A 24,789-nucleotide genomic window follows, 5' to 3' on the forward strand; every position below is an offset into this window, starting at 1 on the left:
ACCAGACCAGCTGGCCAGTGTGCATGCGCACTCTGGAAACAGGAAGATCGTTTTCCTGGAGTGCACATGTGCAATGGGCAGCTGCTCTTACAATTTCCAGCACGCCCATGCACATGAAAACCAGATGGCCGGCGTACCGGAACCCAGAAGAACAATGGGTGATGGCTCCGCGTGCCCAGAGAAATGACTCTGCGTGCCACTTCCAGCATGCGTGCCATAGGTTCGCCAACATGGCCCTATAGGCATGACAATAGGTAATGAGCCTTGGTAGTACAGTGATCTAAGGCACCCTGTTATTAAGACCAGCTGCCTGCAATTACTGCAGGTTCAAATCTCACCAAGGCTCAAGGTTGACTCAGCCTTCCATCCTTTCTAAGGTACGTAAATTGAGGACCCAGTTGTGGGGGCAATAAGCTGACTTTGTATAAATATACAAAAGAATGAAGGCTATTGCTTAGCGCATTGTAAGCCGCCCTGAGTCTCCGGAGAAGGGCGGCATATAAATCAAATTTATATATATATATATATATATATATATATATATATATATATATATATATATTTGACACTCCATACCAAAACTAATGTCAGCAGAATTGTATTAAGTTGGAAAATTGAAGTCAAATAATTATTTTCAGATGTCTTAAAAGCTTTTATTCCTTTAGTCTATTACTATATTGTTCAAACTGCGTATCCCTCAGAAGGCCATAGTAGTAAAAAAAGTAATTCATAAATGCTTTTGTTAAATGCCACTATGTATCATACCTTACAGATCTAATTCCTCAAATTTGTATTACTTCTTACAACTTTGTTACTAATGCAAAAAATAAACATGCCTACCTTTCCTTCAGTAATAGTCAGTTGCTTGCTTTCTGATCCAAGTTTCTTTTTCAAGCTTTTATTCTAGTAACAATTATTAATGAAGACTTTATTTGCATATTTAATTATATACCAACATTTCTGCAATTATAACTATAATTCCTTAACTCAAATATGTATTTTCAAGTCTGCCCAACATCATGTGAGCCCATGAAAAGGTGTAGCTCCTTTAAGAAGCAATCAGCAATCACAAGATGGTATCCTAACCCTAACCCTAATCCTTGTTATCTTCAGATCCTATTATTCAATTATGTTTGTATAAATCTTTTGCTTGGTATTAATGGAATCTAGATTAAATCTAGATCAAATGTATTGTCATTGCATTGCAGTAACGTAATCATTATATACCATGGCCTGAAATATCATTTTCCCTACAAGTGGAATAGTTGAAAGTGTAAAGAGAAAAAAAGCATTATTGGACGCAAATATAGCACACGCATTTTATAGGTATTTAATACAAATATCACTCTACTTTATTCCCACTTATATTTTGTTTCTAAAAGGGGGAAGGATCTTTTTAGTGACCAGTTCCATATAAAGCCAGAATTTATAGAGTGAACTTTAAGCTACCTATGTGAACTGAGGTAATATTTTGAATTACCATATTCCACTGACAATTTAATAGGACAAATTTAATGAAAAATTTAATAGATACGGTATATGCTATGTTTTATGCATGAAATATATCAGTACTTACTTCTTGTTGTAGTACTTCAATATTCTTGATTTTCATTTCAATCTGCTTCTTTAAACTATTAACCTAAATAGCACAATAACACATATTTCAAACAGTAATAATATATCACATAATTATTCTAGATATAATCCTATTATTTGGATAGCTGATTTGAAATATTTCTTCTGATTATGGCTTATTCAAAACTTGCTATTACTGCAGCTCTGATAATTGTTTTATCTTCAGTATAAAAACCAAACCATTCATTGAGATTAAATGCAATGTAAACATATGCACAAATACTTATCCAAAATAAAGGAGGATATATGAGTTATAGATGCATACTCATTTATTACTTTTGATTACAAGTATTAAATGCATAGAAAAACAAAAGTTGCAATAAACATTTTCAGTGATTAGAATTAATACATTTCTATTTGATAGAAAGATTGTTTCTGAATCCTGAAGCATTTCAAAAAATGGATAAATATCAAAGTTCCTATTAAGCCTGATAGGTTGTTTTTTTACATTTTCATACCTTGTTTTCTAATGTTTTCAGTTGTTTTTCCTTTTTTGAAATTTCATTTTCAATATTTCTAATCTAGAAATATATTATAAATAATGACAGATGTATTATAAAATTCATTACTAATTTCATTAAATTCTATTTAGAACTATGAAAAAAAATTAACATAGGCAGGTATTTCTTTTTTCATTTTCTGATGGCATTTGAGGGACTAATACATTAATTGTTGCATAAACATTTGTTGCTCATTTGATTCATGAATCCCTAAGTAATAATAATGTTGGTAGTTTCTAAACTATGATGCTTTTTTAAATGTGATCAAAGCTCCACATTTGTAATAAATCCTTCTGAATTAAACAAATAAAAATATCTATATGACAAATTCAAAATACGTTAATTCTCCATGTTGTTTCTCAGAAGCTATACCAAACATAACTGAATGTAGAACCAATTATTTCAATGGAATTTGTTGTACTGATAATTAATCTTTGTACTCAGACCATATTCTTACATCACTTATACAGTCTTGACCCCATTTCTACATGTTTTTCTACATATACTTTTTAATATCCCATTCCCACTACACCAGATTATTTTTACAATTTTCATGATATATTCCTAATTCACATCAATATAAAAAAGGGACTAGAAATTTGCTTTTCTGCACAGCTATTTTCGTATCTTTAGACATTCATTCCTTGCAAAACATCACATATTACATGCTACTTTTTATAACTTGCATATATTATTTTTATGTTAATCAGTGTGAATTCATACATTTTCTTCATTTTCATCAACTTTGTTTTTTGCTTCTTCATCCTTTTGTTTTAGTTCCTCCGTTACTTCCTCTAATTCATTGCTATATAACAAAAATTAATGAATGCAATTACTTCCATGCACCTATAAAATACTTATAATAAAGACATTGCTAAATTCATGTAGAAACTTCATACATATCCAATATTAGATTATGATCTATTGCAGTGTTTCCCAAACTTGGCTATTTTAAGATGCATGGACTTCAATTCCCAGAATTCCCCAACCAGTATATCTGGTTGAGGAATTCTGGGAGTTGAAGTCCATACATCTTCAAAGGGTCAAGTTTGGGAAACACTGATCTATTGTGTAATCCATGCTTGCACATATCTGTATAGAATAATTACCTTTTGTAATCTGCCCCCTTATCTATTGCATGTTTGAAGTGAACAACTACTTTTGTCAGTTAGAGATGCTAGTGAACTGTTTAGGATATATGCCAAAAAGATGCACTGCTATATCCAAATTGTGAAGATCTATCCTAATAAAAATTGGGGTTATAAGGAGCAAACATCCACCAGGACATATTTACTTCCAAATAAACTGTAACAGAGAAAAAACGTTTTGATTTAAGTGGTTAATCAAATAAAATACAATCTTTAGGAAAGTAACATTTGGTTCAATACTCCAAATAAAGTCCTGGAACAGCTTTTGGTAAGAAAATGATAAAGCATCCCATGGTTTTTTGTTTTGTTTTGTTTTTGTCTTATATCTGATGATATGTTAGTAAAACTAGAGTTAGAAAGAACCATATTACATAAAGAACAACATGTAATAACTTGAAATTTAAATTTTAATGAACATATCACAGTAAACTTACCTTACCTTATCTTACCTTAAGAGGAGGTTAGCTTGCTTTAAAATGTCTATCTGATTTTTGGTTTCTTCATCTGTATTTTTAACATTCTAAACAAAAAGACAAGCAACTGAATGTAGAAAATTCAAAACTGGTATAAATTAAGTACATATACTATAAATATTGCATAGTCACTTATATAACTTTCATGAACCAGTTTCATGTAGTGATTAAAGCATCAGTCTAGAACCTGGGAGACCATGAGTTTTACTCCTGCCTTGGGCACAAAACCAGATGGGTGACCTTGAGCCAATTATTTTCTCTTAGCCCTAGGAAGGAAGCAATGAAAACCACTTCTGAAAAACCTCGCAAGAAAACTGTATGGACTTCTCCAGGCAGTCTCTAAGAATTGAGTGAATAGAAAAAAAAGAAATAGAAAGTTCACTCAGAACCACTTTCAGCTTTTTTAATAAAAAAAAAGTCATTTAAGTTCTATTCTTATGCATCTTAGAGAACAGTGAAGGCATAGTAAGATGCACTGGAAGCATACAATTATAATTTAGTTTTGAAAGTAAAAACAATTATTGGCACACAAAAAATCTATATGTAGACAGTTTAGTTAAAAAAATGTAGTCAGGAACTTGCCTTAATAGTATCTTTACATTTTTGAAGTTCATCATCCACCATCTTTTTCTCTGTTATAATTTGTTCTTTCTCAAATAAAATTTTGTTCCACTCCATATTTAACTCTTTATTCTTTAGACTGTAAAAATAATAAAACTAGAAACAATTATTTATATTTTCATATATATTTTTAAACTACTCTATAACATTATATGATAAGATCTAACAAGCAGACCTAACGTATAAGACCAGCTAAGGAACTTTGATCCCATTAGCAATTTAATGGCACTTAACATAAAACCCACTACAAATACTTTATAAATTGACAAGTTTCATACTAAGACCACATCTATATGTACTATACTATGTATATAGATGTTTACTATATGTACACATCTATATGTATTATATGTACTGAAATAAAATATTCATCAAATAATGCCATTTTAAAATTGCACGAGTAATAATAGTAGTAAATTTTATTATGGTCACTGACCAATTTAGAAACAAAAAGCATTCACATTCTGAGTTTGCAAATAAAAACCCCGTAAAACTGATATTGCCAATGTATGGCATGCTTTACAAATCACAAAAAACAAAAACAACCGACCTTAGACATGTTTGGTGAAATAAAATCACAAATCAAACAGTAGCAATTCTAAGTAGAATGGATCTGGGTGATCTCAAAATATACCTAGGGAAGAAGCTAAGCTGCAACCAAGCACATTTATAATAAAAACAATGTAAAAAAATGTGAATTAATATTTCAGGAAGTCCTCTTTATATATTAAAAGTAAACCAATTATAAAAGCCTTTCATAACTAATAGCATGCTAACCATATATTAATATAAATACATACATTTCTTTTTCAAGCTCTGCTTTCACTGTTGCAAGTTGTTGAAAACAATTTTGTTTATTTTCAAATTCATCAGACAATTGCATTTCCAAATCATGTCTTTCTTTCTACAGGTAACAATTAATGCATGAATGTATTTTTACAACATACCATTTACAATAACATCATTAGCATACTAAACAATATAACTTTTTTGGCATTTTCTGGTTTAAAAAAACCCCATTGGTTAAAATGTGTTTGCCTTTATGACCACGTGGTTCATTTAACAACCATGTGGTTCACTTAGCAACTGCTAACAATCATCACAAAACCTGACATAAAATCAAGTTTGATCACATGGTGCCTCGACTTACAACCATGACTTACAACCAAAATTCTAGTCACAGTTATGTGTTCTAACTGGTCGTATTACAAACATAAATAAAATAAGTCTTTAAACTGCCACAAATAGCCACTTACAGATAGTCCTCACTTAGCAACCACAACTCCCTGGCTAGGTGACAGTCATTAAGCAATACATCATATGAATAAAGTGGGCTAATGACTTCATTCTACTCTGGTTAAGTGATTCACTTGCAGTTGTTTAGTGAGTATTGTGTTATTGTGATTTTACTTCGGCCTTCACCATTTACTCTCCTTGTTGGAAGCTGGCTATGAAGTGCACAAATTGGGATAATGTGACTGAGAACACTGTAATTCTTAAATACCTGCCAATTGTGAAGTACCGACATATTGACCTCGTGATTACGGGGACACTGCAATGGTAGTAAGTATGAGAACTGGTCATAAAATTACTTTTTCATCACTGTTATAACCTCATATAGCAGGGCAGTCATTAAGCAAAGACTGCCTGAACATAAATATTTTGTGTTTCCTAATAAAAACTTAAATGGTGGCCTGTCTGCAATTAATTTAGCTATTAAAGCTTTGGACATGATATGTGTATCACTATCTGCTTCCAGATAGATGGTTCCTATATGAAATTGTGCAGTAATTTTTTTCTTTCTGACAGAATAGAATAGAATAGAATAGAACAGAACAGAACAGAATAACAGAGTTGGAAGGAACCTTAGACGTCTTCTACTCCAACCCCCTGTAGGTAGGAAACCCTACACCACTTCAGACAAATGGTTATCTAATCTCTTAAAACTTCCAGTGTTGAAGCATTTACAACTTCTGGAGGTAAGTTGTTCCACTGATTAATTGTTCTAACTGTCAGGAAATTTCTCATTAATTCTAAGTTGCTTCTCTTGATTAGTTTCAACCCATTGCTTCTTGTTCTACCTTCAGGATAGATAATCATAATATTATTATGAACAGTAAAAACAATTATTGGTCATATATGGGAGAATTGTACATTAAAAATCCTGCATACTTTGCCATTTCTAAAAACCTGACAATGACATGTAGCTGTTACATAAAAATATTAAAGCACCACTCACTGAGTAGATGCAGATAGTCATAAAGAGAGAAATGCATGCAGCTTCAACTTTTCTGCTATTCAAGAGGTTGATGAAGGGTCAAGTATATGATTATTTTAAACAGGAAGATATTTTAAGCTATGTTTTTGTAATAATTATACTATATGTAAATATCAAAATCTATCAGAACTTACAATACCTCTCTTGTCTGAAGAGTGTCCGTTAACTCTCTTTCTCTTTCTTGTAATTTCTCAATGGTCTGTTCAAGAATTTGTTTTTCATGTAAAAATTCTTGGACTTGTACCTATTCAAAAATTAAAGTAAATTAAAAATTGGCACAATATGAATAAAGTTTCATTTTATTACTGTGACAACTATTCTATTTCTTTAGACATTGTAAGCCCTCCCTCCCAAGTCCTACTTTGCTGCCACATCATTGGGCGTGTGTATTCCTGAGAGAGATGAATGAAGAACCTTAAGAGAGTATGTGTCAGGTGCAAGGAACCAAGAACAGCACAATAAACTATTCAGCTTAATTTCTTTATTTCCGTTTGCTTGCCAGATTAAAACACATTCTGCATAACTCTCAGACATATCCTGTGAAGTTTAGGGAGGATCCCTCCTGGACCTCTTTCTGCATAACAAGGACTCAAGGCTGATTTGGCTCTTACCTCCTTGGGTAACAGAATAAGAGTTGGAAGGGACCTTGGAGGTTTCTAGTCCAACCCACTGCTCAAGCAGGAGACCCTATATATTCCAGACAAATGGCTGTCCAGTCTCTTTATAAAAGCCTCCAGTGGTAGAGCACCCACAACTTCTGAGGGCAAGCTACTCCACTGGTTAATTGTTCTGTTAGGAAATTTCTTAGTTCTAGGTTGCTTCTTTCCATCCATTGTCTTGCCTTCTGGTACTTTGGAAAATAGATTGGCCCGCTCTTCTTTGTGGCAGTCCCTCAAATATTGGAACACTATCATCATGTCACCCCAGTCCTTTTCAATAGGATAGGATAGGATAGGATAGGATAGGATAGGATAGGATAGGATAGGATAGGATAAGAGAATTGGAAGGGACCTTGTAGGTCTTCTAGTCCAACCCCATGCTTAGGCAGAAAACCCTATACTATTTCAGACAAATGGTTATCTAATCTCACTAGCGTAGACATACCCAATTCCTGCAACCATTCTTTGTTTTAGCCTCCAGCCCCCTAATCACCTTTGTTGCTCTTTTCTGCACTGTTTCCAGAGTCTCAACATCTTTTTTATAATATCAAAACTAAATGCAGTATTCTCAGTGTTGTCTTACTAAGGCTTTATAAAGCACTACAAATACTTCATATGATCTTGATTCTATCCCTCTGTTAATGCAACCTAGAATTACATTGGCTTTTTTGGCTGTTGCCGCATGCTGCTGGCTCATATTTAAGTAATTGTCCATTAGGGCTCGAAGATCCCCGTCATAGTTACTAGCATTGAGCCAGGTTTCACCTAATCTGTACCTGTACATTTGATTTTTCTTGCCTAGGTGCAGTGGTGGATTGTTACCGGTTCTCCCTGGTTCAGGGATCCGGTAGTGGCGATGGTGAGTCGATAGCGAACTGGTTCGCTGCGACTATCAACTGGGCCCTCCCACCCGCCCCTGCGCTGTACCTACCTATATTGGTTCATTTTTTGCCCAGCTGATAGGCGTGGCAGAGCAAATTGCCATGCCTCAGCTGTTCTGAAATTCAATGTGCTTGTGCAAAGGGCACGTTTGGTGCAAAGCGTGTGCACAAAGCAAACCGGTGGTAACACCGGTTGAAACCCACCACTGCCTAGATGTAAAATCTTACTTTTCTCTACATTGAATTTCATTTTGTTAGATAAGGCCCAGTGTTCAAGTGTCAATATCCATCTGGATCTACTAATTTAATTACTTTGTCAAGAATGAAATAAGATTTGTTTGGCATGATCTGTTTTTGACAAGCCTGTGTTTGGTTTTTGTTGTCACTTTGCTTGCTTCTAGATGTTTGCAGATCTGTTGTTTATCTTTTCCAGGGTCTTCCCAGGTATTGATGTCAGGCTGATTGGTCTGTAGTTTCCTAGATCTGTTTCCCCCCCCTTCTTTTTTTGAAAATGGGAACCACATCAGCTCTTTTCCAGTCCGCTGATAGTTCCCCGATGCTCCAGGATCTTTGAAATATATAGTTTAATGGTCCCAAGATCACATCTGCCAACTTCTTCAGAAATCTGGGATCTAATCCATCAGGTCCCTGTGATTTGAACTCGTCTAGAATGGACGAGTAATTTTCTTGCTTATTTTAAATTGTATTCTTAGTCTGTCTTTTGCAGTTATGTTTTTGGAAGGTTGATCTGTTTTATCTTTTTATACGAAGACAGATACAAAGAATGAATTAAGGGGAAAAAACCCTTCCTCTTGCAACTCAGCACCAGATTCCACCATAGTATGCCAATATGTATGTAAACATGGCAGAGTCATCCAAGGTATAAAGATCATCCCAGCTAAAGCAAAGAGATACCTGGGCAGTAGCAATATAAAATGCTGGAGGTAGAAATCACTTTAGTGATAACAAAGGCATCATTTCATACTGTGCAGGAGAAGGCAATGGTAAACCACTTCTGTATTTTACCAAGAAAACCTCATGGATAGAAAATACAAAATAATAAATGATATAATGCCACATGATGTGCCCCACAGGGAAGATGACACTCAACCCAGTATATTACTTCATTGTTTTTAATTGTTTTAACTGTTTTATAGTTTTAGAATTATAACCTTCCCAAAATCATTTGGCTAAAATGGGCTGCTATAGAAATTAAATGAATAAACATACTATTGAGAAAGAGATAAGGATCTTTTTGGAAAACTAAAATTGTTACGATGTGGCTAGATTAAAGCTTTTGGGATGTCTAGCTGTTGATATTGCCCTCCAGGCAAGGAAATGTCAAAGAAGCAGATTATTAGCATATTACAGTGAGAACATAAAATTAAAAAATATGAACATGGGAAAGCTCTATAGCAGGGGTGTCAAACTCACATCGTCACGTAACATATTGTGACTTTTTTTCCCCTTCGCTAAACCAGGCGTGGGTGTGGCCAGCACATAACGCATCCAGCCCATGGCCTGCAAGTTTGACACCCCTTCTCGATAGAGTGAAAAATAAAATCAAATATCTGCAAACTGACATCTTCAGTATCAGTGAATTGAGATAAATTGGGAATAGACATTTTCAGTCAGAACATAACGTTGTTTACTATCCAGGATATCAAAAACAAAGAAGGAATGGCATTGCTTTTATAATTATGAAGAGTACAGCAAGAACACTAGTTAGCTATAATACGAACAGTGATTGAACAATATTAGTTAGACTTCATGGATAACCCTTCAATATGATGATATTCAAAGTTTTGCTCCAATTACTGATGCAGAAGAGATTGATGAATTTATGGCCAAATTGAAACTGACAGAATGTGGAAGCATGCTTGTAGTGGAGATTGGAATGTTCAAGTTGGAAATATTAAGGAGAAAAATGTCATTGAAATGTATGGTCTAAGGAACTGAAATAAAGGAGAGCAATTTCTTATTTTCTGCCAATCCAATAATCTTGAAATAACTCAAAAAAACCATGTATGCCTCCATTTGTTTCTCAGCCCATTCTTCATTATCCAGATCCAGTAAGGCCTTCTGTTGTACAGATTAATGTAGCCTTGGGAGGGTATAGTTCTAGACAAACTGACCCTCCTACAGTCTATTCCACTGTAGGTATTGTTCTCAAACGTAACACAACTGAGGAAAAAACTATACCATCTGGGGCAAGGAACTGCTAGCAGTTAAAGCTGCCTTTGAAGCCTGGAAACATCTGCTAAAAAGGACTAAACATCAGTGAAAGTCTGTACTTATCATTAGAACCTTGAACTTTTTCAGATTGCCAGGAAACTGAATCAAAGACAAATCTGATTCTTTGTTCTTTTCTTGCTTTAACTTAAGACCTCTCCAGGAAATCAGAATATGAATGCTCTGAGACTGACTCCCAAACTGCCACTTTCATACTTCCAGAAAATGTAGATGCTACCAATGTTCCAATAAATCTACTGGGAGAATTAAAAGAACAGCAATGTCTACACTAATATGCACAGGCTCATCAGAGGGAAATTGAAGAAACACCCACTAAATCCCCACAACATTGGACATTGAACCAAAACCTCTTACTCTATCAAGGCTGACATTACATTCCCACTTAGCCTTTGCAGGATACGGCCCTGAGAGATGTGCCTTGATAGCCCACTGGTGGGGCACTCTGCATTTGATGAGTTGAGATTTTTGGTAATCATATCTCCAGATGTAGGTGGAGCAATATGTCACTTCCTACCCTGTTTTCTGCCAATCCAAGGGTGTTCCAGGAAACCCAACTGGGGAACCTTTAGACACCAGAAAGGCTCTGGCAAGCCATGCACCTTAATTTCATCACTGAACTACCTCTGTCAAAAAAGGCAACTACTACATTGGTGGGACTGGAAACTCTCACCATGATGTTTTATTTCATTCAAAGGAGATGGCAAGTCTCTTTCTAGAGACTTCTTGACTTTTTCTTGAGTCTTCGGAGAAAGGCAGCATACAAGTTGAACAAACAAACAAACAAACAAACAAACAAACAACACTTTCTACCTATATGGATTGCCTGAGCATCTAATTTCATTTCAGAACCCTTTAATATCAGCCCTTAATAGTTTGTGATTTTAAAAAATTGAATAGAAGTTTTTAAGACATTATCCTCAATAAATGAAAGATGTAAGAATGTCAGCTAGTGGAATCAAAAAATATTAGAAATCCCTTACTAAGACTGGTTCCAATTCTTCAATTTGCTTTTCTTTATCATTTTTCAGGTTGGTCATCATTTCTGCAATTAAGTCAAACATTAAGAATATAATGTAATATTTTCAATTATGAAATTACATGTAATTATTTTTTAATTTTTATTCATTCTTAGATAGATGTATAACCATTTGTTTCTTTTTGGTCAAGGACTATATCCAGACAAGTATAATGTGCTGAGGATCTACATAAAAACTGGGTCTATCCAAGACAAAATGTGAGCAGGATCAAAACAAAAGGCTGGATGGCTGGATGTACAAATGGATACATAGATCTGAAACAGTAACAGAAATCTGAAGAGTCAGATATTTCCAAGAAACCCAGAATAAGTCAGAGCTTTCAAAAATCCTTAATCAAGTGGTACATTCTCCTACATTTTGTCATATTCTTCCTTTAAAATTTGGAAAAAAAAATGGATAGATGAATGTTTTCAGTGACTGCATTAACAGTCTAACTAACTAACATGCTCAGTCTAACTAACTAACTAACATGCTCAGAAAAAGGCTAAAAAGCAAAAATCAATAGAGAAGCTAGCAGGGAAGGTTGCAGGTTGCTGGGATAAATCTCCCCCACCCGTGCAGCTCCTCTGTGTTACTTGCACACCCTCCCCAAGTCTCTTGCACTCTTCTTCACACTATGCCTCTTGTGTACCCCCATACATTTATGCACTTTCTCTGACCCATGCCACACCTCTCACATAGCCCCTCACACTCTCCCCAACTCTTCCTCACACCCTTATATCATCCCTGAAGCTCCATGATCCTCCTCCACTCAACAGCAGTCGCTCACATGCCTGTCTGAGACTTGCAACTTCCTGTCAGTTTTCCCACTGACTTTGACTGTGAGAAGTTGGCAGGAACTTGCCTAACAACTGTGGGATTTGGTTAATAACAATAACCAGGATTGCAGAGATTGCTGCTACTAAGCAAAGTGGTGTCACTTTACAATAGAATCATTAGCAACAGAAAATCTGTTCCCAATTGTCATTGTGACTTGAAGTCTACCTGTGTGCCTCCCCTTATTTCATCTGCCTGTCCTACCAGATGCAGCAGAGGGGGCATGATACAGAATCTGTCCCATAGGTAGCTCTAGAAAGCAGGCCTTTTCTGTTGTAGTCTTTCACTGGTGGAATCTTTTCCACCCTGAGATGAGATTGACATAGTTGAACTTCCGGAGGTCTCCCAAGACCCAGTTTTGCCAGCAGGCCTGGGGACCCCAAGAAATGGGTGAACTAATGAAATGACTCCATTATTTTTAAACTTTCCTTCATCTACTATTTTTTAGTTTTTTTTATACTTTTAAAGTATTTTAATGTATTTATTGTTTTTAGCTCTTATATGCTGTCCAGAATTGTTTGTTAAAGGATTAGCTATATAAATTGATTTAATGAATAAATGCAGCATGACCATGGTACAAGATGAACAATAAAATGATATATACAAAATTAACAGTTACAATTTTAAGTAGTTCTAAAGAACAATACCTCTGTTTCCAGTCCTTCAACATACCTAGTTCAGTTGATTTATTTTGGAGTTCCAAAACTAATGCATCTGAAGCATCTCTCAATTCCTTTTGCCTATAAAAATAATTTTAAATGTTCAATGAATGGTTTAAGAAAAAATAATTATGTCTGAATGAATAACTTGAGTAGACATTATATAACCACTAAAAACTGATTGAATGGCAGAAATAAATAAATAAATAAATAAATAAGGCTATAAAGCTGAGATATAGCAGTGGTTAAGTGACCATTCCAATTCTATATTTAGCAAACTGTTTTTCCTATTACAATCTAGAGCAGGTAATTCTAGAGTTATGACAAGTCCCTTAGCAACAGTTCAAAGTTACAACAGACTCCCCCACCCAAAAAAAATGTACTTACGACCCAGTCCCGACGTTATAAACATTGCAGCATCCCTCCAGTCATTTGCATTTATGAATGACTACAGACTCTGCAGCATGCCCCTCCTGCCTATTTCTCCCCCATCCTGTCCTGCTGGGCCCCCTCCACCATATCACTGATCACTCACTAACCTTTTGAAGATCTCCAGAGTTCAGGATGCCAGGGTAGGAAAGGAGAACAGCCTGCTCCATTGCTAGGGTACGTGGCAAAAAAGCAGCCATCTTTTTCTGACAGGCTAGAAAAATCTGTTTTTCTTTTGTCACTAGATACTAGCGTTCCATTCCACAGTAAAAGCAAATGGCAAGGGAAACAAATATTTCCCTTCCTTCCTGTTTGTCTTTGGTCCCTTGCTAATGGTGGATGGAGGGAAAATATGGAAACAACCAGAAAACTCATCCTTTCCCTCCATCAACCATTAGCTGTGCATTTGTCAGTTTGTAGAGACCAGCGTCTAAGTGAAGCTCGTTCTAAAGATAAAGTTTTTTGGTAGCTTCCATGTTTTTCCTCCAACACCATTAGCTGCACTTCTGTTAGCTTCCAGAGTCAAATGTTTAAGGGAAGCTTATTTCTAAAGGAAGAGATTTCTGGCTGCTTTTTTCTGATTTTTCTCCCTCCCCATTTGCTTTTGCTGTGGAATGGAAGGCTAATATTTAACGATAAAAAAAAAAAAACAGAGGGGTTTTTCTAGTGTCTCAGAAAAGGACAGCCATGTGGCCTAGCAATGGAACAATCCTGGGGTCTGGAGATCTTTGAAAGTTAAGTGAGCTATCAGCGATGGGGGCTAGGTCTAAGGATTGTGTGCAGAGATGCCCAAGCAGCTGTGGGAAGAGGAGCATGGAATATCTCAATGGGTGAGGGGAGGCCTTGGAACATCACAGGCAGTGGTTTTGTTCCTGCACTAGGCCCCTTGTGGTTTTCCCCACCCCTAAGGCATCCCATGCGTACTTAATAACGTGTGCATTCATTTACCGAACGCATTGTGGCAATGCATTCACTTACCGAATGCATTAAGCAGGGGCTCATTCACTTATTATGATTCACTTAGCATCCTTTCATTTGCAAATATAATTGATAGGCTCCAATACATTCATAACTCAAAGATTATTTATTTTATTTATTTATTTATTTCATCAAGCATGTATTAGATAACAGATGTAAGTATAAACATGATTATGAATACATGAAATGGATATGAATAAAAGGCAACATTAGGACAGGGACGGTAGGCACTGGTACACTTATGCACGCCCCTTAAAGACCTCTTAGGAATGGGGTGAGGTCGACAGTAGACAGTCTAAGATTAAAGTTTTGGGGGTTTGGGGAAGAAACCACAGAGTCAGGCTATTATCTATATCACACATACATATAAGCAAAATCTACACTATGATCAGTTTAGACCTTACTTTATTATTCATTTATTAAAGAAATGTATGACTGCCAGCTCACATAGGTAACTCCATGTACTTACATTAAAAACCACAACATAAAAACTATAAACCCTACTCTTACACCCCATGGTAGCAGCAAAACAATCAGTTCAGTTGATCAACTCCATCTCCATTCAGGGGGGCCAGGCCTCCTGAAAAACACTACATGTTCTGGACTTTTTGGAAACATAAAAAGCAACAAGGGCCACTTATATCTCCAGGAGAGGATGCTGCATAGGGAAGGGACCATTTGGGGCATTTGTGAGATTTTGTAATCTCACTATGATTCATTGTATGAAGAATTTGGAAAATCTGTGCCCCGAGGACCTGAATACAAAACTGGTAGGACCTCTTTTACTACATGCTATAAAAGAGCTTAAGAGTTAGAGATCACAGGAGAGGTTTTTATATACCCAATTGGATTTAGCTATTAAAGCAGACTTAAGTTTGTAATATTCATTTTGATGGGGTGGGATGATCTAGAATAGATCATCCAAGATCAATGCAGAATAGAGGTTACATTCTGGATATGATTTTGTCAGAGCAATGGCAATGTGATCTGGTGAAAGATCTGTCATTATCCCACATCATGGACGCACTGGTGGCTGTAAGATTTTTCAATGCCCCCTCTCACACAGGGAAGCAATTCTATTTGAATGGCTCATACCCCTCAGTGACAAATGGACCTGCTCATGTTTCAGAAGGAGCTAAAGAATATCCCAGGGGTTCTGCTGCATGGCCCTATGGAGGCTTTGGCCGTAACCTGTAATCACAAAGTGACTGTGACTGCAGACCAAGGATGTAATACTATAGTTTTAAAATCATAAACTGTGTAGTTTTAATGTTTTAAAATTTTAATTACTTTTTATTTGATAACTTACAAGCCATGCAGACTTGTAGGGTATGTCAAATTTTTCAACTTTCAATTTCCAAACATTGGGAGTGCTCAAAGGTTGGGACATGTCTTGGGGATTATAACGATATTTTGGTTACTTTAATATAATTTAGATGTGCTTGGTAAGTAACTACATAAATGTGATAACTTTTTAACATTTTCTTTGTTTCATTTAATAGTTTCAGCTGTCTTTCTCTTTTTGTTAAATATTATTTTGTCTGAGAGTGTTGATACTGCTGGCCTCGTTTCCTGTGAAGGTGATAACCGATCTGTAATGGCGTCTAAAAAAAGAACAAGACTGGCAACATTCACTTATATGAGCAACCTAATTGGGGCTGGAAGAGATTTGTTGAGGTCTGAACTCCCAACACTGCGAGAAATTCTTGGATATGGCCTACTGTTAAGAGAACAAAGTAGTGATGATGTTTCCCCCAAAATAAGACATCCCCTAATAAGCCCAATCGGGCTTTTGAGTGCATGGCAGTAAGGCCAAGCGCTTATTTCAAGGTTCAAAACAATATAAGACAGGGTCTTATTTTCGGGGAAACACAGTAGAAACTACCCAGCAGCCAGCCTTACAAGAAACATATATCCAAAGTGCTTGAAAAGTGGAAACAAGTGAATAGTTGTTCTGCTTTTATCAACAGTCTCAATAGTCCCAGCCTTGGAGGAGGGGTTATAAGCAGCTCTTATTAATGTAGTCTTTGATGACTTTTCTTTCCTGCTGAGAAAGAGCTCCCAGCTAGCAGAAACTGGTCTCTGCTGGACAGTGAATTGAGTCGGCCAGAAAGTGTAGAAAGGTGGTACTGTATGTACAGGCCTATTAAGGATAATTCAACAGGCTCCTTCTCTTTAGGGTTGTCTTAGTTAACCTTTGATATCTGCCATCTCCCTTGATCTTCTCCAACCTCCATAATTGCTCCTTTATCAAGCAGTCTTTATGCCCAGCAGATGAAGTCTGAAATCAGTCATACTTTGCTGCTGTGTCCTATTCACAAGGAGGTTGATGTTTTCCCTTTGTCACAACTATCTTTTAAAATTTACACAGAAAACCATTTTACCTATTTTCTTCTTTCAATAGCATCTCCTTCAAATTAGAAACTTCAATCTGGAACCCATCAGTAACCGATGCATGCAGAACTCTAGTTTCTTCAAATTCTCTTATAATCAATTCCTTTTGTTCAGTGACTTCTGCTAATGTTTTTACTGTAATTTGTAACTCAGTTTCTAAATTCTTACAAGTATTCTAAAGAGAATAAAAAAATATTTTTCCAACTTATATGTAGTGATAAGATTTTATAATTAAGATTCTACTAAATGGAAATATTCATAATAATTTAAACTGTATCCTGGATTTCTCATTTATATTCAGTATTATTGGACTTAAACTATTGTGAAGTCCTACCTTTGTATCTTCCAAAGAATGTATAGTATTTTCCAGTTCTGCCAAAAAAATTTGTTGTTTGCTTTCTGCTTTTTTTATTATCTCATCTTGTTGTTCTGAATTTTAAATATAAAATATTTTCAGGAAAGTTTACAGACACAGAATTATACTATCTATCATGTATACAAAAATGTACATTTTTAATTACCGTAAATAAGCAATATTAGTCAACATATTCACCAATCATATTAACCAAATGTATCCCTCACTGATCTCTGCCTAAATCTTGCTTAAATACCAACTACAGCTTGTCTAATCTACCCATTTTTAAAAACTTTTTTTAAAAAAGTTATATTTTTAACTGTTTTGATCAGTGGTAAGCACATGACAAAGTTCAGCCTGTAGCTTCTTGTTGCTTCTTTGGCAAAATGTTTTTAGATTTAAAGCATTCTTCAAACAAAGGACATATGCAGTCTAGGATATTGCTGCTTGGGCAGAGGAGGGGGGAGGGGGAATGGGGAGGGGGAAGAGAAAGATATATCATTATATCATAATATATCATTATGTTGCAAAGAAAGTTTGTGATCTGTAGGTAGGAACAAAAGTGAGAAAAGTAATTAAAAATAGAGGTTGATAAAGCCACTGAAGTAACTTTTAGAAGCTGAACTATATGTGCATGTAAGCAGGAATATAACTTAAAATAAGTGAGGCAGAGTTTATAATTGTAACAGAAAAGAGATTCAAAGAGCACAAGTTCTATGCATTTGTGCCAGGGAACTAAGTAACTTCAGATTAATCTTTTAGAACTATATTAAAGACAAAGGGAACATACAGAATAAATCTTTAATTCTTTCTCTACCCCTTACTGCCCCCTTGTGGACAGTAGATCATGAATGCTGAAGAGTCAACACCATTAGATTTAGTTGTCAATGACAATTGCTTTTCTTACTCTACCCAACTGATTATCCCAAGCTAATGGAGAAGATAAAATTGGAGGAGTATCAACAAAAAGAAAAAAGCCAAGAAAACCAAGTAGAGTGAAAAAAATAAAGCAAAATATTATATACTTTTCTTTAGTTTACTTTACTTTATTGTCACTGCACCTCGTACAACGAAATTAAATGCCATCTTCAGTACACATTATAATTATAAAAATAAAACACAAACACACATATTATAACCCTTTTTGATTCTGTGCCTATTTCAAACTGCCTTTTACTTTCTTATAATTAATAAATATAATTCTGTATTTTTGCAGATGTCCCATACATATTGTTTTACACTGTGGTTGAAATCCATTAAGTATTTTAGAAGTGGAAAGAGTCTAATGAATTAATTATACACACATACAAACTAATAGAGAGCGAGGAAGAGGAGGGCATGAAAGATGAAAAAAGATACAAAGTGGCTTCTCATCTATACAATAGTTATTAAATGCGGGAATCTAATGAATTCAAGAATTTATTTTTGAACTTTGGGAAGCATATATGTAGCTCTGCAGAAAAGTAGGTTTAAAAACAAGCATTGTTTTAAGCTCATAGGAGCTTAAAAAACAAGTGAGGAAAATATACCATATTTTTCAGAGTATAAGACGCACCTTAGTTTTGGGGGAGGAAATTCTGCCTACCAGGTATTCATCTGGCTAGCGTCCTTAGCCTGGTCAGCTTCAGCACATTAGTTCGCTCGCTGGTTTTGAGATTGGAGCTAAAAAACAGCTTCTAAAGCACAACTAATCATCGGAGGGAGCAGCAATTAGAAAAGCAGGCAAAGCGCAGATCACTTCGCTTGCTGAAAAACAGCTTCAAAAGCACAGCTGATCATCGGAGGGAGCTCCAATGACTAAAGCAGGTGAAGCATGGAAGGGGTAAGAGAAGGCAACAGCTGTTCTGGATAGCCATTTTGGGCTCAAAACTCATCACATTTTCGGGCTGCAATTGGCGGTGATATGCTTTGGCGATCCCTGCAGCCTTGAAGGGCTCTCAAACGGAGCGTTTGGAGGCTGACAATGCGATCGTGGAACCCAAAAATACAAGCCAGTTGATGGTAATCTCTGCAGCTAGGAAGATGACACGCAGAGGCCAAAGGGTGGGGGTGGGCGGGGTCACATTCGGAGTATAAGATGCACCCAAATTTTCAGCCTCTTTTAGGATGGAAAAAAGTATGTCTTATACTCCAAAAAAGTACTTTTTAAAAAAGCATCTGCCGATCAGGCAACTCAGCTTGGATCGTCAGAGGCATTTAAAAGAAAAAAAGGATTTTTTCTTTTAAATGCCTCTGATCATCCAAGCTGGGACCGTCAGAGCCTTTTTAAAGCATTTTTTTACAACCTCTGGTGAAAAAATGGTTTTAAAAGTAAAAAAAAATTTTTGGGTCACGCCCACCGTCACATTACCCCACACACACACCAAGCCACGCCCACAGAACCGGTAGTAACAAATTTTAGATTTCACCACTGTGAAGCACCTACAACTTCTGAAGGGAAGCTGTTCCACTGGTTAATTGTTCTCACCGTTAGAAAGTTTCTCCTTAATTTCAGGTTCCTTCTTTCCTTGATTAGTTTCTTGTCCTTTGGAAAATAAGTTGACCCCCTCCTCATTATGGCAACCTCTTGAATGCTAGAATACTGCTATCATGTTTCCTCTCCCCACCCCCAGTTCTTCTTTTCTCTAGATTAGCCAAATCCAAGTCCTGCAACTGTTCTTCATAAATTTGCCTCCAGGCCTTTAGTCATCTTAATTGCTCCTTTGCACTTTTTCCAGTCTCTTTTTTGTAATGTGACCAAAACTGGATGCAGTATTCCAAGTGTGGCCTTACTAAGGCTTTATAAAATGGTACTAATACTTCACAATTTTGATTCTATGCCTGTTTATACAATCATGGATTGTATTAGCTTTTGTGGCTGCTGTCGCACAGTGCTGGCTCATATTTAAGTGATCATCGACTAGGACTCCAAGCTCCCTCACAGTTACTGTTTTTAAACCAGGTTTCGCCAATCTGTTCTTGTACCTTACTTTTTTCCAAATTAAATTTCATTTTGTTGGATAGGGCCCATTGTTTGTCTGTCAAGATACTCTGCCTTAATTATGTGCCTGTCTTTCCTTTTTTTGTACTTTTCCTTTTTGTCTTTTAGATTCTCCGAGATCTTTGTGTAACCATGCTGGTTTCTTCTTGGATTTCTTGTTTTTCTTTTTCAGTGGTATTGTGCTGGACTGGGCTTTTATAATCATATTTTTCAGAGTTTCCCATGCTTTTTGAGCTCTTTTCCCCTTTAGGATTTTTATCCATGGAATTTTTCTTAGATTCTAATACAGGTGAAATGGCGCAATACTATGAAAATGTGTTTGCCAAGACATCACAGTGCTTGGAGAAAACATGATTATACATTGGCTGGGAAATGAGGTGAAGGAGGAAGCAGCATAATGAAAATGAAACAGAACAAAGAGGAATGGAGGAGATAAATCAATTGAATACACACACACACACACACACACACACACACACACACAGAGAGAGGGGGGGGAAACAAAAAGAGGATAACTAGGATAGCAATAAAAATACTTACTTCTTATTTCTTCGAATTCAAGTATTAACAATCTTGATTCCTGTAACTGACTATCTGTCTGTTTTATTTTGTTATCTTTTTTATCATTTTCTTCTTTCAGTATAGAAATCTAATCAAATAAATAATTGACAAGTCATGTTTGCTCAAATTCCGTTTGAGTTTCATATTCTTGTCACAGAGTTTTTTATATGACAAGATGTAAGAAAAGAGGCAAAGCCAGAAGGTGGAATTAAGGGAGTAGTCTGGAGTCATTACTTTGCCATAAGCAATCTAGCCCCAAGTCCAGCCCCCCCACCCCGAATTCAGTTAATTCCTGTCTAGCGCCAATTTAGTATTGACCATTAGTTGACTAGATTCTTGTGTATAGACTTGAGAAATAAATCTTCTGAACTGCAACTTAACGTATGGTACTGATACTTTACACCTGATACAAGCAATAAGACTAAAATGGAACATAAATTTTCTGAAGTTATACCAGACAACAAGGTCAAAGTGTACACTAAGAATGAAACAACTCACAGTTGATCTCTTCATGACTTATACAGCTTAGTCCCTCCACATTCAACAGTAAGGAAAAGTTCATTAACCCAGGCTTTTTAAGTACAGCAGTGATTTTTATTCTAGGGAGTTCACAATCTCCCTATTGATCTGAATGCAGAGGAGACTGTGACATAAGAGGAGGACAGAGGGAAATAAAACTCCAACTTCAGCTATTCATCCTGATTAAGTGGGAAACCAGTGGCTTTAGTCAGGAGATATTTTAGCATCCACTATCAATTTTAATGCAAGAACATAACTCACTTCCTGTCATTTACAGCTTTAAGAAAATAAAAAATTTAAGTGGGATTGTGATATAATATCTGTTTGTGCAAATGAAGGAATTTAATTTCACTACCTAACTGATTTCCTACCTCTCATAGTAATGACATTTCAAATGAAAACTGGGGTGGAAAAGTTTTTTTATCTCTGCTTTCTAACCGGAAGAAAGTCATGAATTTTTCCACTCCAAGTTGGTACAGTTTGTTTTGTTTTTTGGCACACATGCATATATGTACATACATGCATACAATATTCAACATACTATTCCTAGATTTAATGTGATCCAAAGGGTTGTAGATATTGCTCACTATCATTTAGAGTTATGCACAAAATTTTGCTACGCCTTCCCTATTCCGTTATCTACTTCCATTTTGAACTAGTTACAGTTATTGTGACACAAGTGGTTGACTCCATTCATCTTTCAGAAAAGAATACACAAGTATCTATTTGGGTTGTTTCAATTTGGATTCATGAACCAAGCAGGGGAGTTGATGATAAAAATGGATTTTGGAAATCCATTATTTTTAACAAAACACATATTTTAAATTATGCTAGTCTTCCATCCAATGTAGAACGGTGATTTCAATAATTTAACATCACCTTTTCTTTCTCTCCTTTTTCTGTCAAATGCATTAATTCATCTCTTTACTATGTTTTTATTATTTTATAACCTTCTAGGAGAAAACTCCAATTTTCTGTTAAGGACTTCCAACTATATATTATTTTTATTTTAAAAAATGCCCCTAAAAGATTTATTCAGAAAAATAATTTAAAATGTTGATTTATATACATTACTTATAACTAATCTAACAAAAATAAGTAATCATAAACAAACCTCTTTTTCCATGGAATTTATCTCTCTCTTGTGTCCTTTTTCAAGCTGTTCTATTTTATCAGCTGCTTCTTTTACTTCCAAAATAACAATAATTTACATTAACATTTAAATTAGTAAAGAAAATAAAACATGTTATCTCTACAGTAAAGTCCTTCATTTAAAATGAGAAGGTAATAGACTTATTTTTGTTTGCTAATCATATCTCATACTGATTTCACTGCAATCTCAAATAAGTAACCTGCTCCAAAATATATCACCAGGTTTTGGAGTGATAGCAGACCAATACTATTTAAAGATGACAGCTGATAAAAATTCATGTCAAGGAACAAGACAGGATGCTTATGCTGGATGGGATAACCTACTGCATAAGTCTTTTGCAAGCTATTGCCAAAATGTCTCACTTTGGGCAGGATTTTCTTAAGCAATTTTAGAAACAAGCCAACATGAGTACATGATAAGAACATCTTTAACAGGAAGTGTGTGTATGTCCTTTATTTATCAGATATAAGTCACTTCCCTCTGCTTTATTCTGGGCATACATACACAGAACACAACTCTTGGATTCTCCTGGTAGGAGCAGGTGCTTGACTTTGTCTATCTTGACAATATACTTCCTGCAAATAAATCTCCTTAAAGTTAAAGTTAAAGTTAAAAAACATTCATTAATTTTGTTAGATTCCAATGCTTTCTAATACTCTGCCAAAGATATAACTAGGAGCTGGACTTCTATATACCCTATCCGCCCATGTATTATTTGTAATGCTGGAGTTCTTGATTTACAACATTTATTCAGTTAGTTTTCAATTTATGATGATGCTGAAGAGTTATAACCCCTGCCTGTAGTTACAGTCATTGCAGCACCTACAGTCACATGATCAAAATTCATGCATTTGGCAGTGCACATGCCCTTATGATTTCAGGGGCACTATGACTCCCATCCTTTCTAGCCTTCCAAACAATAATCTTTGTAATGAAGGCAGTTGTTCTGAAGGCTGGAAAGGCTCTTTCAGGAGCTGCAGCAAAAAACAAAAAGATTCAGTAGACCCAGGCATGAAGGAGTGGGGAGGAGGCCAGGGTGTCCCAAGTGTGGTAGGACAGGGAAATTAGGCTCCCAGATGTGATGTATAGGGAGATGGCCCAGGCCTCCAAGCCATGATAAGAAGGGAGGACCCAGGCTTCCTGGCAAGTATGCCAGTGGGTCTATCCCCAGACAAAGTCTCCTAGCCTGCAGCAGTTTTCCATGCATCAGTGGTGCTGAGCCTTCTCAGGGCATGGTCCACTCCGAGGCATCCCCACACAATCTCTCAACAATCTGGGTGACTGCTTAACAATCGTAACTAGGAGAAACTGGATTGTAGTTATTGAATGAAATGGTCATATGGGCATTTTGTGTAGTGACTGCTTTGCTCAAAATTCTGGTCCCAATTGTGATTGTTGTCAAGGACTACCTATAACTCTTTCTATTAAAAGTTATAAAGAGCTACTTCACTAGTTCGTACTTAGATTACATTCCTTGTCTCAAGGAACTCAATCCAATAGAAACCTCTGATAAATTCCACATATAAATTTTGCAATATGTTCCACATTTTGAATGTCAATTAATGTCTCAACAAAAGTAGTCCACTATATGCTTCATAAGTGTTTATAATAAAGAGAACATAACAAAACAGGACACAGTAATTTCAAAATTTCAATCAAAATTACATTTTGCAAGTCTCTTTTAATTGTTCAAGATAACTTACGTAGCATTCGTAGAAGATCAAATAAGAAAACAAGAAATAAGATTATATAATTCAAATCTTAGTGACTATTTTAGTTTGATAATTTATTATTCATCACACATATGCCAAATACAACATTCTTACTTTTGTAATACTTTTCCAGTCTGATGTTCTCTGCTTCTACACGAAGTTCTTCAAAAGCCTTTATCATTCTCTAAAAATGTACATAAAATTGGGTAAAAACAAATGTTCTCGAAGAAATTAATATATTCATACTTTATAAAGATATTCAGGTTTAATATTAATATTTATTATATACAATAGTGTCCCATGATATTAATATTATATTCAGTCATTGATATTTGCCTGCAATACTTTATCTTCAGGACTAATCACTGTTCATCTTCTTCATTTTTTTAAATTATTACTTTTTTTAAGATTCCATTTGTTCAAGCAATAATGATGTTACTATATATGATATGATGGCATACTATTTATTGAGAATTAGTGTGGTATGGTAGTAATGATAGATGTGATCGATAATGAAAATTTCATGCTTATCCAGAATCAGTCTATGGGGGACTTTTTACTAAGTGGTTAGGTAGGATATAAAGAAATAAATCAATAAACTTTCAACAAACAGTAAAACAGAATGATGAAATAAACGATAGTCAAATAAATACTTATATACTGCTTCACAGTGCTTTACAGCCCACAGCAGTTTACAGAGTCAGCATATTGCTCCCAACAATCTGGGTCCTCGTTTTAAAGACCTCAG

The 24,789-nt window shown here is 35.6% G+C and overlaps 1 protein-coding gene across 5 annotated transcripts in view; it reads right to left on the minus strand.

Moving 5' to 3' along the window:
- The window catches only part of SYCP1 (synaptonemal complex protein 1), a 63,642-nt gene that overhangs the window by 24,651 nt on the left and 14,202 nt on the right, over positions 1-24,789 (minus strand). For all 5 annotated transcript variants that reach the window (XM_087889342.1, XM_060689708.2, XM_087889341.1 and 2 more), the window contains exons 10-24: positions 24,156-24,225; positions 22,291-22,364; positions 20,637-20,745; positions 17,096-17,190; positions 16,752-16,936; positions 12,974-13,041; positions 11,429-11,490; positions 6,795-6,899; positions 5,178-5,281; positions 4,339-4,456; positions 3,733-3,803; positions 2,859-2,940; positions 2,094-2,156; positions 1,577-1,639; positions 841-903 (exon numbers count right to left, since the gene is read on the minus strand). In XM_087889342.1, coding sequence (XP_087745468.1) covers positions 841-903; positions 1,577-1,639; positions 2,094-2,156; positions 2,859-2,940; positions 3,733-3,803; positions 4,339-4,456; positions 5,178-5,281; positions 6,795-6,899; positions 11,429-11,490; positions 12,974-13,041; positions 16,752-16,936; positions 17,096-17,190; positions 20,637-20,745; positions 22,291-22,364; positions 24,156-24,225 — 1,332 coding nt within the window. The remainder of the gene's footprint in view (positions 1-840; positions 904-1,576; positions 1,640-2,093; positions 2,157-2,858; positions 2,941-3,732; positions 3,804-4,338; positions 4,457-5,177; positions 5,282-6,794; positions 6,900-11,428; positions 11,491-12,973; positions 13,042-16,751; positions 16,937-17,095; positions 17,191-20,636; positions 20,746-22,290; positions 22,365-24,155; positions 24,226-24,789) is intronic.

The sequence above is a fragment of the Pantherophis guttatus genome, chromosome 3, assembly GCF_059756535.1.
Source record: "Pantherophis guttatus breed Tessera chromosome 3, ASM5975653v1, whole genome shotgun sequence".
NCBI classification, from domain to species: domain Eukaryota; kingdom Metazoa; phylum Chordata; class Lepidosauria; order Squamata; family Colubridae; genus Pantherophis; species Pantherophis guttatus.